The 15,560-nt window shown below is 43.2% G+C and overlaps 1 protein-coding gene across 1 annotated transcript; it reads left to right on the top strand.

Moving 5' to 3' along the window:
• The first annotated feature begins 9,177 nt into the window (after positions 1-9,177).
• On the top strand, positions 9,178-10,149 carry LOC145084683 (uncharacterized). Its single transcript, XM_079023462.1, has one exon. It carries the CDS (start codon positions 9,260-9,262, stop codon positions 9,908-9,910), a length of 651 nt encoding a protein of 216 aa, XP_078879588.1. The 5' UTR covers positions 9,178-9,259; the 3' UTR covers positions 9,911-10,149.
• The last annotated feature ends 5,411 nt before the right edge of the window (positions 10,150-15,560 follow it).

The raw sequence follows: 15,560 nt of genomic DNA, 5'->3' as shown, positions 1-15,560 counted from the left end.
CTCACAACGATTTTGCTCACTTAGGGTTCTCTCAAGGGACTGGTAGCCGCAATGGGAGGCTATAAGTGCCCTTAAATAGGCTCCAAACCCGGGGGATTAGGGTTTCATTAACACAGCATGGACTCGCCGAGTCCGGACGTGAACCCGGATGAACATCCGCGACCCTACTCGGCGAGTCTTGGCTCCAACTCGCCGAGTTCCTCCACAAACTCCAAAACAATTAAATAGAACAATATACCTGGGAAATCGGGATGTTACAATTCTCCCCCACTAGAATCAGACTTCGCCCTCGAAGTCTCACTCTGGAAACAACTTCGGATGCTGCTCACGCATCTCGCGCTCCGGCTCCCAAGTAAGCTCTGACCCTTTCCGGTGTTGCCACTGGACCTGCACCAGAGGCACCTCTTTGTTCCTCAGAACCCTGATCTTTCGATCCCAAATAGCCACCGGTTTCTCAACATAGTTCAGGCCCACATCCACCTGAATATCCTCTAATGGCACTACTGCCGACTCATCGGCTATACACTTTCGCAACTGGGACACATGGAAAGTGTCATGAATCTGACCTAGCTCTGCAGGTAGCTCCAACGGGTAGGCTACCCTGCCTACCCTCGCGATCACCCGAAAAGGATCGATATATAGGGGCCCTAACTTGCCCCTCTTCCTGAATCGGATCACTCCTTTCCAAGGAGAGACCTTCAGGAGTACAAAGTCGTCGACTTGGAACTCGAGCTCGGACCGGCGCTTGTCCGCATAACTCTTCTGACAACTCTGAGCGGTCAATAACCTCTACCTGACCTGTTGTATCTGCTCAGTCGTCTGAAGCACGATCACGGTGCTACCCATAAGATGCTGCCCGACCTCTCCCCAGCAAATGGGGGTCCGACACCTTCTCCCATACAACAGCTCAAAGGGTGGCATACCAATGCTCGAATGATGGCTGTTGTTGTAGGAAAACTCTGCCAAGGGCAAATACCTGTCCCAACTCCCACCGAAATCCAACACACATGCCCGGAGCATATCCTCGAGCATCTGAATCGTCCGTTCGCTCTGTCCGTCAGTCTGGGGTGGTATGTGGTACTAAAGTGCAGCCTAGTACCCAATTCCTCATGAAATTTCTTCCAGAATCTGGAAGTGAAACGCACATCTCGGTCTGAGACAATCGAGATCGGCACTCCATGTCGTGATACCACTTCCCTTACGTACATCTCTGCTAACTTCTCTACGGAAGAGTTGTCACTGATAGCAAGGAAGTGGGCGCTCTTTGACAACCTGTCCACAATCACCCAAATTGCATCGACTCCCCTAGCAGTCCTTGGCAATTTGGTGATAAAATCCATGGTAATCTGTTCCCACTTCCACTCGGGAACCTCCAACGGCTGCAACATACCATGCGGTCTCTGGTGCTCGGCCTTAACCCTACGACAGGTTAAGCACCTCTCAACAAACCACGCGACATCCCTCTTCATACAGGGCCACCAATACTCCCTCTTCAGATCTAAATACATCTTAGTGGCCTCAGTATGGATCGAGAAATTTGACCGATGAGCCTCTTCCATCACAATGGTACGCGTCCCGCCCACAAACGGTACCCAGATACGACCCTGAAATGTCATAAGCCCCCGGCTATTGGTAACGAACTCCGATACCAACCCGACAACTCGCTCTCTCTTCTGGTTTTTTGATCTCACGGCCTCAGCCTGGGCCCCACGAATGGTGTCCAACACCGGAGCCATCACGGTCAATCTCAAACAAACATCTCGCATCGGGGCGCTCTCCGCCCTTCGCCTCAGTGCATCGGCTACAACATTAGCCTTACCCGGGTGGTATAGGATCTCGCAGTCGTAATCTTTTACCACATCCAACCATCTCCTCTGGCGCATATTCAGGTTGGGCTGATCCATCAAGTACTTCAAGCTCTTGTGGTCCGTGTATATGGTACACCGAACCCCATACAGGTAGTGACGCCAGATCTTGAGGGCGAACACCACTGCCCCCAACTCTAGATCGTGGGTGGGATACCTCGTCTCATGAGGCTTCATCTGCCTCGATGCGTATGCCATCACATGCCCTCTCTGCATCAGCACCGCTCCCAATCCCAAGATCGACGCATCACAATACACCACAAAATCCTCCATTCCTTCTGGGAGGGCTAACACCGGGGCTTCGCATAGCCTCTGGCGAAGTGTCTCGAAGGAGGCCTGCTGCTCGGGGCCCCATGAAAAAGCGACACCCTTCCGGGTCAACCTGGTGAGTGGCACAACGATCTTGGATAAATCCCTGATAAATCTCCGATAATAGCCTGTCAGCCCTAAGAAACTCCTGATCTCGGTGGGTGACCTCAGCACCTCCCAACTCATCACTGCCTCAACTTTGGCTGGGTCGACCAATATCCCTTTCTGGTTAACGAGGTGCCCTAGGAATTGGACCTCTCGCAACCAGAAATCACACTTGGATAATTTGGCATAAAGCCTCTCCGATCTCAGAACTCCGAAGATCTCCCTCAAATGCTCCTCATGCTGCTCTCTAGATCTCGAATACACCAAAATGTCGTCGATGAATATGATCACCGAGCGATCCAACATCGGTCTGCACACTCTGTTCATGAGATCCATGAACACTGCCGGGGCATTGGTGAGTCCGAATGGCATCACCACAAACTCGTAATGCCCATAACGAGTCCTGAACGATGTCTTCTGGATGTCTTCATCTCGCACCCTTACCTGATGATACCCAGACCTCAAATCGATCTTGGAGAACCAAGATGCTCCCTGCAACTGATCGAACAAATCGTCGATTCTCGGCAACGGATAACGGTTCTTGACCGTCAGCTTGTTCAACTCCCGGTAATCAATGCACATCCGGTGTGAACCATCCTTCTTCTTGACAAGAAGGATAGGTGCTCCCCACGGCGAGCTGCTCGGCCGAATAAACCCTTTTCCCAGCAACTCCTGAAGCTGTGAGGATAACTCCTGCATCTCTGGAGGTGCAAGGCGATAGGGCACCTTGGCGATAGGTGCGGCCCCCGGAACCAAATCGATACTGAACTCCACTTGCCTCACGGGAGGCACGCCCGGCAACTCCTCTGGAAATACATCCGGGAACTCACGCACTATCGGAACCTCATCAACTGACCTCGGTCTCTCTAAATCAACCCGCGTATCCATCACATACGCTACAAAACCCCTACAGCCCTGTTGTAGACACTGCCTTGCCCTAGCGGCCGAACAAAATGCTGACCCAGAACGTGTACCCTCGTCGTACACCAAAAGAACTCCCCCACTAGGGTCTCGTATGGTCACAAGTTGTCGCTCACAGTCGACAACCGCTCCGAATCTGCTCAACCAGTCCATGCCCACGATGACACAAACATCTCCCATTGCAATAGGAACTAAATCAATCGGGAACCCAACACCGAAAATCTCGAGTACACACCCTCGGATCACCTCTGTGGCATATACCGCCCTCTCGTCAGCTATGGAAATTCTCAGAGGTCGACTCAACGCCTCACGACTAACACTGATGTGCTGACTAAAAGCCAAAGATACAAAAGACCGACTCGCACCCGAGTCAAATAACACCAAGGCAAGTACATAACTCACAAGAAAAGTACATACGCATAACATAATATAAGCACAATATCTCAACATCAAAATAAATACACGAAAGAATACATACCAGCCACGACATCGGGCGCTGCACGGACCTCCTCCGTGGTCAACTGAAAGGCTCTCCCTCATGCCTTCGGTGCCTCGGCCTTCACTGGCCGGCTCTCAGTAGCTCTGATGGCAGCAGGGGCAAATCCTTGAGATGCTCCCTGTGCTGATCCCTGCAGCTGCAGACACTCTGGCTTCCGGTGTCCGGTCTGGTTGTAGTGAAAACATACTGCAAACCCCTTGGGGCAATCCTTGGCCATATGCCCCTCCTTGCCACATTTGTAGCAAGACCCTGCTATGCACACCCCATCGTGGCTCTTGCCGCACTTGCCACAAGTGCGGCCCCTCTGGTTCCCTGATCTCGAATCAGCGGGCTTGGCTTGCTTGGCTACCGGCTAAGACTGTACCGGTCGCCGATCCCTCCCCTGAGACTCAGCCTCCTCCCTAGCCTGGGTCTCCAGCTCTATTTCCCTCTTCCGGGCATTTGCCTGAAGCTCGGCAAATGTCCGGTACGTCAAGTTCGCCACGAACTCTCGTATATCCCTCCTCAAAATGCTTAGATATCGGCTCATACGTGCCTGCTCGGTGGACACGTGCTCTGGGCAGAACATCGCCCGCTCATGAAACATCCTCGTAATCACTGTAACAGACTCAGTACCCTGCTTGAGGGTCAGAAACTCCTGGGCCAAACGCTCCCTCTCCACCTGGGGAACATACTCATCTCGAAACATAGCAGTGAACCTCTCCCAGGTCACTGCAGCAAGCTCAGCAGGCGTATAGTGAGCTGTCACAAACTTCCACCAATCCTTCACTCCCAAGCGAAGCTGGTTCAGCGCGAACCGGACTCTCAAATGCTATGGAGATGAGCAAGTAAAGAAACACCCCTCCATGTCTGAAATCCACCTCATCGCCGTAATCGGATCCTAGGTCCCGTCAAACTCCGGTGGTTTTGTGTTGCTGAACTCTCAGAACAGCAACGCATCACCACCCTGCGGCCTAGTCGCAGCTATAGCTGCAGTGGCCGCAACAACAGCAGCCTCAGAAAGAGCAGCGTACTTCTCATCAAATGTCTCTATCAGCGTGGTCTTGATAGACCCGAACATCTCTGTTATCTCTGCCCTGATGGCCGCAGCCACCTCCTCCTGGATGATCCTACGGATCTCCTCATCACTCGTACCGCTGGTCCCTGGTGTGTGGCGCGTCCCAACCATGATCTTCCTCTCTCTGAAATACAACACAAGAATAAATATCAAGGACTCTCACGAGTATTCTCACACTCGAATACTCCACCCTACTTGTCCCTTGGTACTCCAAGGATTCTTTCTTGGACTGTGCACTGACCCGGTGTCTTCAGTAGTACGGGCCCAATACTACCGTCCACACTGCATCAGCATCCACCCTAAATCCTCCTCCCAGAGTCCCAAATCACAAGTACTCTACTCTCTCTAATCATATGATACTCGCTAGCAAATCTCTCATAACCTCCTCGTTGCTACCTAAACACTCTGAAGTATTCCTAGCAGCAAGACTCCTAGACTCAGGCATCACATATCAGGCCACTCTTGTCCTAATAAGAATACCTAGTCTACTCTAGCATGCATAACATAGCTCATCATCTAACATATCACATCATATCTTATAACACTTATCGTAATGGTATTTTGGGAAATCACCGTTCGGGCGCTGGCTGTTCGTACACACGACTCCGCTCTGTTTGTCTCGTAAGTTCTTCTTTTGAAAACTTATTTTATTATCAAAATTTCCTCAAATCCTCAGTTTGAGTTCAGATACGCCCGAAGGTGCACCCGAATCCCTCAAACCAAGGCTCTGATACCAACTTGTAACACCGTAAAAATTAAAACAATTTTTCGCATTTTCAAACACATTTTTTACAAACTCATTCATTCATAAAATGTCATAGTATCATGTCTTTGTTTCACAAAATATCTCCCAAGATCAAAATACATAAAATCTCATGTGTGTGTACGAATCAAGCCGGCGCCTTCCCGCAGTCATCACTGGTACCTAAAACACATAACACGTAACACTGTAAGCATATGCTTAGTGAGTTCCCCAAAATACCACTCTAACACATAATAGCCACTCGAGGCTGTAACTCTGTCGACCCTCTAGTCGATGTGTCTCAGTGGGGCCCTCCAACCCCAACTCTCCGTGGGCCCTCTGGCCCTAACTCTAGGGACCCGAAATTCCCAACTCTGTAACTCTGAATCATGCATATCACATATCACAATAAATCACAACACATAAATAACATGCAAATACACTGGCATATAACTCTATAGCACTCTGTCACCTAACTCTGTTACCACACTAGGTAAAGTATAGTGAGAAAACTCACCTCAGGCGTCTCGGTAAATCTCTGACTCGATAGAAAATATTGCCTAGCCTCCGCCTATTAACATAAATAAATACTCTTATAAATATAACTCTCGAGACTAGACTCAATCTGTCATTGGCATCCTCAGAAGGGTAAAAGACTATTTTACCCCCTCTTGTCACAAAGACTTCATTGATGACCAAACCCTAAAAGTCAACTAAAGTCAACGGTCACACTTTGACCCTACTCGCCGAGTGCACCCTGGTGACTCGGCGAGTTCACACATGTCCTCTAACTTTATGTCCCGCTTGACACGCCGAGTCCCTCCCTATGCTCGACGAGTCATACCAGTCATGAATCGCGGGGTCACCCCGACTCTACTCGCCGAGTCTCAAGAACAACTCGGCGAGTACCGCCTTGAACTCCAGTCCTCTAACCCCTCCTGACTCACTGAGTCATCCCTCAACTCGGCAAGTCTACTCACTGAGAAATTTACGTGAAACCCTAACCCTACTCGTCGAGTCTCAAGAACAACTCGGTGAGTTCATGCCATGCACAAACTCTAATGACCTCCTGAGGTCAGATCTGTTTCCCCAAACCATAGATTTGGCCTCTCCAAGCATGAATGTCAAGTTCGAAACTTGATGCTTGTATAACCACAACAAGGCATCAAAAGGATATTTAGTCCCAAAAATGGCAACCTAAGTCCAATAACCCCAAACTGATCCATAAAGCTCCAAGGGTTAAGGTCTCTGGACCTCTTTGAGTCCAGATCCAAGGCACAAACTCGAAGAGGGACCATTTGCTCCGCATAATCACTCTCCAAAGGGGTTAGAAAACCCTAACTCTAATGATCAACCCAAAACTGAAGGAGGTTCGAACTATTACCTCAAAATGAAGTCTCTAAACTCTGGAACTGCTTGATTCGCACCTCCTCTTTGCTCTTGTCACCTTCTTCTTGCTAAACCAAAGGAACAAGGATCAAAAAGTGACTTCTTCTCCCTCACAACGATTTTGCTCACTTAGGGTTCTCTCAAGGGACTGGTAGCCGCAATGGGAGGCTATAAGTGCCCTTAAATAGGCTCCAAACCCGGGGGATTAGGGTTTCATTAACACAACATGGACTCGCCGAGTCCGGACGTGGATCTTCGATTGGTTAAGGGCACTGAACACAGCATGAAAGTTCTCGGTTTAACATAAACTACAACTTTCATTTAGATTATTAAGGCTAAAAAGCATTTTATTGATAATTCAGTTTTCACACTGAACAGTGCTTTGCCGGTTTTGTCGTGGATCTTCGATTGGTCATAACTTCTTCGTTGTAACTCGGATTTTAGTGTTCTTTATATTTTTGGAAACCTTGTTACAATCTCTACCATTTGGTTCATCCCAATCGAGATTGTTTAATAATTTGTTTTTGAGGGTCAATTATGTAAATATACACAATATGCTAAAATTTCTCTTTATTATTTTAAAAAGAAGTACAAACTGAACTACACTATTACATATGTTTGAAATAACGGGTTGTTACAAATAAATACTTATCTTTTTATATTATGTTCTTAATTATTCTTCCTACTTATATAAAACCATAATGTAGGCTCCACGATTTTTTTAAAGTTCTCTTAGGCTAAGCAGAGTGGCATTCGTTATGGAACTCGTCAGGCTCGTCAACCATACTAGAACACCTCCCCTAACTCTTGCTAGGGGGTCGCTACTGGAGGCATGCCAACAGTTTGACGAGAAAAAAGAGAAGGCCTTGGACGATTTTTATTGGGTGGAGTATGTTTGATAGAATTGCTTCCTTCTCGACTCGGTTTAATTGTTGAATCACGATGTGTAAGCTCGGAAATGGAAAATGGGAGAGTCTCGCTGCAAGCAACGCTGGGAGGAAGAAGACACGAAAATCTAAATTAGACAGAAATGGACCTCCAAAAATATCAAGGTTACACATCACACCCCCATCTTAATCCCTCTCACAAACCAAGTTTCTGAAATTATCAAAAGAACCCTTCACTTAAATATTTATTGTTTGTGGTTTAAAAAAATAAATTTTGTTTAATATTTGTGAACAAAAAATGTTTATATATTAAAATAAAGTGAACTAATTAAATAAGAAAAAAAATAAAAATAAATAAAAAAGTAAAGTGCTAGGAGTGTTACTATTCTCTACAAAATGCTAAAATTTGGTGCTAAATGGTCAAAAATGATGTGGAGCTAAAAAAATATAATGTGCCAAGATGTTAAAAGTGTTATCACTCCCCCTTAACTTTATTGTTTTCCATAAGTCAAAAATACATTGTTAAGTAAAACAAAATCTTCTAAGAATCTAGTATGATTCACAACAACAAAAATAAACCAACAATTTAACATTGTATATCTTATGTTACCTATATTAGCTTATATCATAGTAACAAGTAATCCAATAAATGAAGATTTTTTTGTTATATATCACATTTTCATTTAATTTGTCAAATTTCATTTTGTGGTTATTTTAAATTAATTTGTTTTTTTACATGTCATTTTATGGGTTTCTTATTTTATTAAATTTTACATAATATTTTAATATAAAAATTACAATAAATATAATAATAAATAATATCAATAATTTCATTAATGAACTTGTCTTCTAATTTTAAAATTAAAGTATTAGTTTTTTTGTTTATTTATTTAAATTATTTGTTTAAATTTGAAAGATAAAAAACAAAATTCAATTTTAATAACTTATTGTTTTTTTATTTTATAAATTCAAACTTATCAAATATTTAAAATTTTATCTTTATTTTTTTTTTAAATAAAATTATTGTTTTTGCAACTAAATTTTTATTCGGCACTACGTTGACACGTGTCGTTACTATCAAAAGTCCTTTACTCATGTGACAACAAGCGCCATCTTTCGCGCCCAAGCCGTTACATCTGATTCCATAAGCCCACTCTCAGTCAAAGAAATGTTTTCAACGCGCCACTCTTATAGGCGCGTGATAATCACGGAGCGTTAGCAATACATTCGCTCTTTGTTTCTCATCGCCCATAGCTTATGGAAGAGTTCGGAAGCCGTTGTTTCCTTTAACCAACGGCTGACGTGTTATAATTGACCATCTATGTCACACTTAATTACACTTCTGCCACAACCTTTTGAACTGCTATATAAACGGTGGCTCTTGCTACTCTTGGTTTGCCAAACTGAACACTTAAACTCCACCCTGATAAATTCCCAATTGACGGTTTCTTCTTCCTTGAATTCGTCGGTTACTCTGCCAATTTAATGATGTCGTCCGAGAGAAACAAATCCGGTGGAGCATCAGTCATCCGGAGTAGTTTTCAGCGATCAATTTCACCGTCCGGTAGGTTTTGTTCCTCCACAATCTCATCGTCTTCCTCTGCCTTTACTTCTTCCATGTCTGGTTTCTCTTCCTCGACCAGATCCACGTCTCCATCGAGAATCAGCGTTCGTTCCGGTTACACGTCATCATCCCCGTCGGTTCGGTTTTCGATCGGTCATCGTCACTCGTCTCCTGGCCGTTCGGTTGCGGCGTCGTCGTCGCCGAGAAACGTGAATAGGCGTTGTGATCGTAATAACAATACGAATAAGGCGTGGAGTCATGGATCGAAGAAGACGTGTCTCTGCTCGCCGACGACGCATCCTGGATCGTTTCGGTGTAGTTTGCACAAGAACTCGAGTACAAGAAATGGTAACGGTAGTCACGACAGTATGGCGTCGTATCACTCGCACAGATTGTACGCTCGGAGATCGGCGATGACGAATTCGCTTGTGAGAATCGGAACTGTGGAAGGTGATCTGGTGAAGAGAGCGTTGGCGGCATTGATTCGTCCCTCGTCGCACCAGCAGAGACGGCGGAGTGACTTCCAACCAAGGCCTAGTCGGCTCTCCGTTATGTCCAAAGCCGGTGATTGATTCTGCCACCCCTAGTATAATCATGAATCACAAATCACAATACACAACCAATTTTGTAGATCATTTTGATCCTGTCAGATGAGTTCTTTTTTTTTTTCATATGTGGGTTACCCAATTTCCGTTGTAGATACATCTGAAAGAATGTTAGCGTAGATTGTGAAGTCTCCTTTAATTAACTGGAGATTCACATGATTTAGACTACTGTAAATACCTTAAACAAGAATTTTCAGGTTTTGAAATGGCTTTGACTCTTGTAGTATCTGGCTGTGATTTGATTATTGCAGCTGTTAATCGTCTTTGTGGGTCTTCTCGAATCTGATTCGTGCCATTTCAAAAGATGTAACAGTGTTCAATTATTATTTTTTTGTTCTTTTTTAGGATTTGGTACTTTTGTTTAAAGTAATCCATCTTCAATCACTTTTTAACCTTAGATAACGTGAGTTGAATCACAGTTTTTATGTGAACATACATAAATTCAATATTATCATTAAGCCTTTGTCATAACTTCAAAATCGTGTTTGAATTTCAATTTTCAAACTACGAACTGTGATTTTAAGTTTTAAAATACAAAAGTACTTGGTGTGTCTTTGGACTTTACAAATTGGAAATATTAAAGAAATAGATGCAGAGTTTTTTTAAAGACTCGAAACGTTTTGTCGTGGCGTCTTGGGAGGAAAAGTTGACCATCAATTCATGGACATGTGGCAGAGGAGTCCTTGTCTCGTGGAACTAATCAACCGTCGACTTTGGACTTGTTTCTAATTTCTAAGCAATAATTTTTCAACACAGATGCCATTTTGTACACCTTTTTCTGCCTTATATAGTTATATGCATTTTTTTCCAACACATTTTAAATAGTCAAAATGTATTTTGAATTAGTAAAATATGATTGTAAAAGAAAAAAAAATCGTACGCTAACGGTACCATGTGACACTAGTCACAAAGTCACTTAAACATGAACATAAATTGAAACAACGGGACCGGTGAGAAAAGATGATTTTCTGGTTTTTATGTGTTAGTTTCTTTATTTTTTCAAACACAATGATATGATGGATCTTGAAGCTGGATTAATCACCATCCTTGTACCAAATTCAAAATCCGATTCATAACGTTGGTTTTGTTGTCTAAAATATTTTATTTTATGCGATCGATGCAAAAAAAATATAAAATATGATCATCAAGTCTTTTTAAACCCGGAACCGATTACTTTTTTTTATGCTAGTGGGCTGTTGAATACTTGAATACCAAATTTACTTTCACACAATGTGTTTGGGGTTTTCGATGTGGCCCAGTTAAGGTTGTCGGAACTCAAGCTTAAATGTCGCGATGAAATAAAAATAAAAATAAAGTCTATAAAATAAAATAAGTAATGTAAGCAAACATATGTTGGTATAAAAGATTGTTGTAAAAAGATGTCTTTTCGTATAAAAAAATGTTGTAAACAAATGTCTCTTTGTTTGGTGGATATAATTGAGCTTACTTGTATTTTAAGATAGATATTAATATAGGTTTGGGTACCGACCAAATATTTGGTGATGCTTTTGTTTGTTTGCAATAATTTAATAAAGCGCGTTAAAATAATCTTTTTAAATTCTGATTGTTGGTTTACTAGCAGCAAGAGATAAACAGTTAAACAAGAAAGAGGAAGCAGGATCAATACATCAATTTATCCAACTAAGTCTATTCCTTCTAGCTCGATGCTTCTTTAACCAGTTGAATGCGAGCATCTGAAAGTCGTCTGCTGTCTTTAGTGGGTTGCAAAGTTTTCCAATGACCAATCTAGAGTTACTTTCCTTTCACAATTCACACCACCCAAATCAGTGTGTAACATTAAGCGCCCATAATTTCAATTTATCACCCCTATTAGGTTATAGGGAGCGAGCTCGCTAAATGAGATGCTAAGAGGTGTTATGAGTGTTACACGTCATCACTTCTTAAGAGGTGTTAAGCAAGTTGCTAAAAATGAGGTGCTAAGTTGGTAGCGAGACGAGATAGGTGAGAGAAAGTAAAAATAAATGTTTTGATTGACCGAAACTATTTTTTTTAAACAATTTTAATTCCTATTTTTTTTTACATTTTAAACAATTTTAAATTTTGAAAAAAAAAAAAATAGGTGTTACATTATTGATGATGGGCTTTACACCTATGGCATCTACAATGTTGTATGAGTTTAGATTGAGGGTGGTGTGTTGACCATTTTCTATTTAATAATATTAATCTTATTAAAACAAATGAAATTTTTTAAAAAGAAATTACATGAATGAAAATAAATTTCAATTTGGGGAGGGACTAAACTCAAAGTGAAACACGGCCATAGGAACATTTTGTGCAAATTTCATTGTTTGGAATCTAAAATCCCAAAATTTTGCTAAACACATGACAAAATTTACAACTTTCTTTCATAATCGTAAACATAACATAATAAAATATATAAAAAATAAATTAAAAAGGTATAATATTCTTTTCAACTTCAACAAAAACTTGTTCTACAACCAAACCCTCTAAAAAACTATATTTTCAAGTTTAAAATTTTTGGAACTTCAAAAAAAAAAAAAAAAAAAAAAAACAACAAGAGGGCCTAATTTTCGGAGCATGACTTCTAGGGCAAAGTCTCTGATCCTAATGGGGGAGAATTGTAACATCCCGAGATCAGGTATACCTCGTGACCCTTGGTCTTTTGATTATTTGGCCATTTTTGTCCCTTTATGAGAAAAGGTGGTGAATGAGTACGCGGGGCGTACGCACGTGTATGCTCAGCGTACTCATATGCGTGCATTTGACGCGGAAGCTACCTAGTATGTTGGGCGTACTAGGCTCAGAGTGAAAACCCCAATTTAGGATGAGACCCCTGTTTAGAGGTTATGATGGCCTCATTCCTGGCCACCATTCTCAGTCACCAACCCTCCTAAACCTTAGTTTTCGTTCTTAGAGCTTGTGAGTGCATTAAGGAGCCTTGGGAGCATTCTTGAGTTTCTTTGGAGTGAAGAAGGAGTCTTGAAGAAGAAGGAGTGGGATTTCAGGCCTCGGATCTGGGCTTATCTTAGTGTGGAGCTTCATTTTGAGGTATAAAGCTCAAAACTTTCTCACTCTTTTGGTTTTTGCATCTTAGTAGAGTATTCTAGGGGTTTGTCCCAAAAGTTGGAGACTTTATGTGATATTGTACTCTATAGACCATGATCCACCCCCTTTGAGTATATTCAGTGGTGTAGAGTCATAAAAATCCTATATTGGATGTTGGGATCAAGCCATGCATGAGATATGTGCATTTTTTCATAAGAGGGTGAGTGTTTTGTGTGTTTGGGACCTTTCCAGCCATGCAAAGGCTTAAAGTCCCTGACTTTATGGGTTAAGAGTTATTAGAGAGTCTAGATCTGAGATATGAGCCAAGGTCTTAACTATTTAAGACCAAACAAGTGAGAAGGGTGAAACTGGAGCGTATGTCGGGCGTAATTCTAGTACGCGCAGCGTAGGGGTCGCGCATCCCCGATATCTGCATGACAGTCGAGTACGCTTAGCGTAAGGAGCTGGTACGCGCGGTGTACTTTCTTCCATTGAATTTTGTTGACTTTTAGGGTCTGGGTCAAATTATGGACAATTAGGGCCATTGAAGGGTAAAATGGTCTTTTGCCCTTCTGTGAGATAGTGTAGCCTCTTGGGAGCCGTGATTAATTAGGGATAATTGTTGTGTATGTTAGGCAGAGGCTAGACCGGTGGTTTGAGTTCGAGTTTTGCTGACTTCTTGCAAGGTGAGTCTTCTCACTATACTTGCCTTGAGTGGTACCTTGTGTGATTGAGCTGCTTATTGTGATTATTTGTGTATTTGATATTCTGCATTATGTCTTTGTGATTTATGTTGAGTATTGTTATTATGAGCTTGCCGAGTTGGGACCGGAGGGTCCCACCGAGACACATTAACCGAAAGGGTCTTATCGAGTTATAGCCTAGAGTGGCTAATGAGTTGTATGTGGTATTTTGGGGAGCTCACTTGAAACATCCCAAAAACCAGACTAAAAATTTCATTTAATTTAAGTAATAAAACCACATATCATCAAATCATTCTGTCAAAACATAAGTCTCATTGTTCTAAAACATTATTATCAGAGTAAAACATCCCAGGCTGAGTAAATAATGGTGTGTGTCATGCGATCATCCCGAGCTCTTCCTCCGCTACCAGAAGTACTTGAAACCAGAACTGAAAACCGTAAGCACGAAGCTTAGTGAGTTCCCCAACCTACCACATACCCTGCATAATCACATACTGCGAATATTGGGCCACGTCCGCCACTTTGGGCCTCGCCCGCTACGTCGGCCCCGCCTGGCTTCAAGCCCCGCTCGGATACATATATGTTTCTCTTAGACCCCGCCTGTCTCCGGGCCCTGCCCGCTAAACACATACTACAAATAACAATTATATATATAACACATAACTGATCATACCCTATTGTATTCCTGTTTTAAGGCCTCTCCTGTCTTGGGCCTCGCCCCTACCCCGCTACTAGTGAGTCATGGAACCCCGTCTAAGCTCTTACTGTAAGTGGGATACGGGACCTCGCCCACACTCACCGCCCTACCAGGCACATACAAGTATCACACAGACAACAAGTATAATCTAACATGCAAACTAACCTCGAGCACCCACCCGGCATCGGACCTTAGTCCGGAAAGTCATACCAGCATAAAGTGCGGATACTCACCCGGTATCGGACCCCCGAGTCTTTCTACTCATAACTACATGGGGTCGGAATTGTGGCCTTAGATCCATTCACATAGTGAGGATACTCACCTTGCACTGCTGAAACTCATGTTGCTACACTTCTGGCTGCTGACTGACAACCTCCCCGAACCGCTACTCCTCTAGCTCCCCGAGATACCAATTCCAAAATAACACTTAGTACCAAACTGAACTCTAGAAGTCGAACTAAGTCCACTGGTCAAAGTCAACCTTCCAAGTTGACCCTACTCGCCGAGTCAGTCGAGTGACTCGCCGAGTTCATATGCTCAGAAGCCTTCCCATCGCGACTCGACTCTCCGAGTCATCCCATGACTCGCAAGTCTTCCAATCTCCGAGTTCTGCCCTGTCCAACTCATTGAGTCACCACTCAACTCACCGATCTAACTCACGACCAAAAAGGGATTAGGGTTTCGACCCGACTCGCCGAGTCCACCTTCATCATTTCCATTATGTTGATTTAAGTCCATTCCATTGCTTCCCAAATGCATATCTGGACTCCTAAAGCTAGCATTACACGTAAAGTTGCCAACTTTACATGCATGCAAATGGATATGATGCTAGAACACCAAATCCAAGCTGCAATGGAAGTCTAAGGTGTGAAATGAAGCCATAGCTGAGAAAAGCTTCACTCACAGAGCTCCTAAGGCTCAGAGATGCTCAGATCTACTCTCTAAACGACCTCCAAAAGCTAAATACCCGGATTGGCCTTGGAAAGGGTCCAAAACTCTCATAAAAGGGACATGAAGAGATCTAAGAAACCATAGCTCAAGTTAAGAACTTGATTACCATGAAATGATGAGAAAGAGCTGCTTCTTCTGGATCTACAACTTCTCCTTTGGATCTTCCAACTCTCCTCCTTCTTCTAATCTTCAAGAGCTTCTAAAATCACTCACAAATGGCTCACAAGCTCAAGGAGAA

The sequence above is a fragment of the Lactuca serriola genome, chromosome 1 (genome assembly GCF_051521515.1).
Source record: "Lactuca serriola cultivar US96UC23 chromosome 1, Lser_US96UC23_V15, whole genome shotgun sequence".
Taxonomy (NCBI): domain Eukaryota; kingdom Viridiplantae; phylum Streptophyta; class Magnoliopsida; order Asterales; family Asteraceae; genus Lactuca; species Lactuca serriola.
The sequence above is the reverse complement of the archived record's forward strand: the minus strand, read 5'-3'. Positions and strand labels throughout refer to the sequence as shown.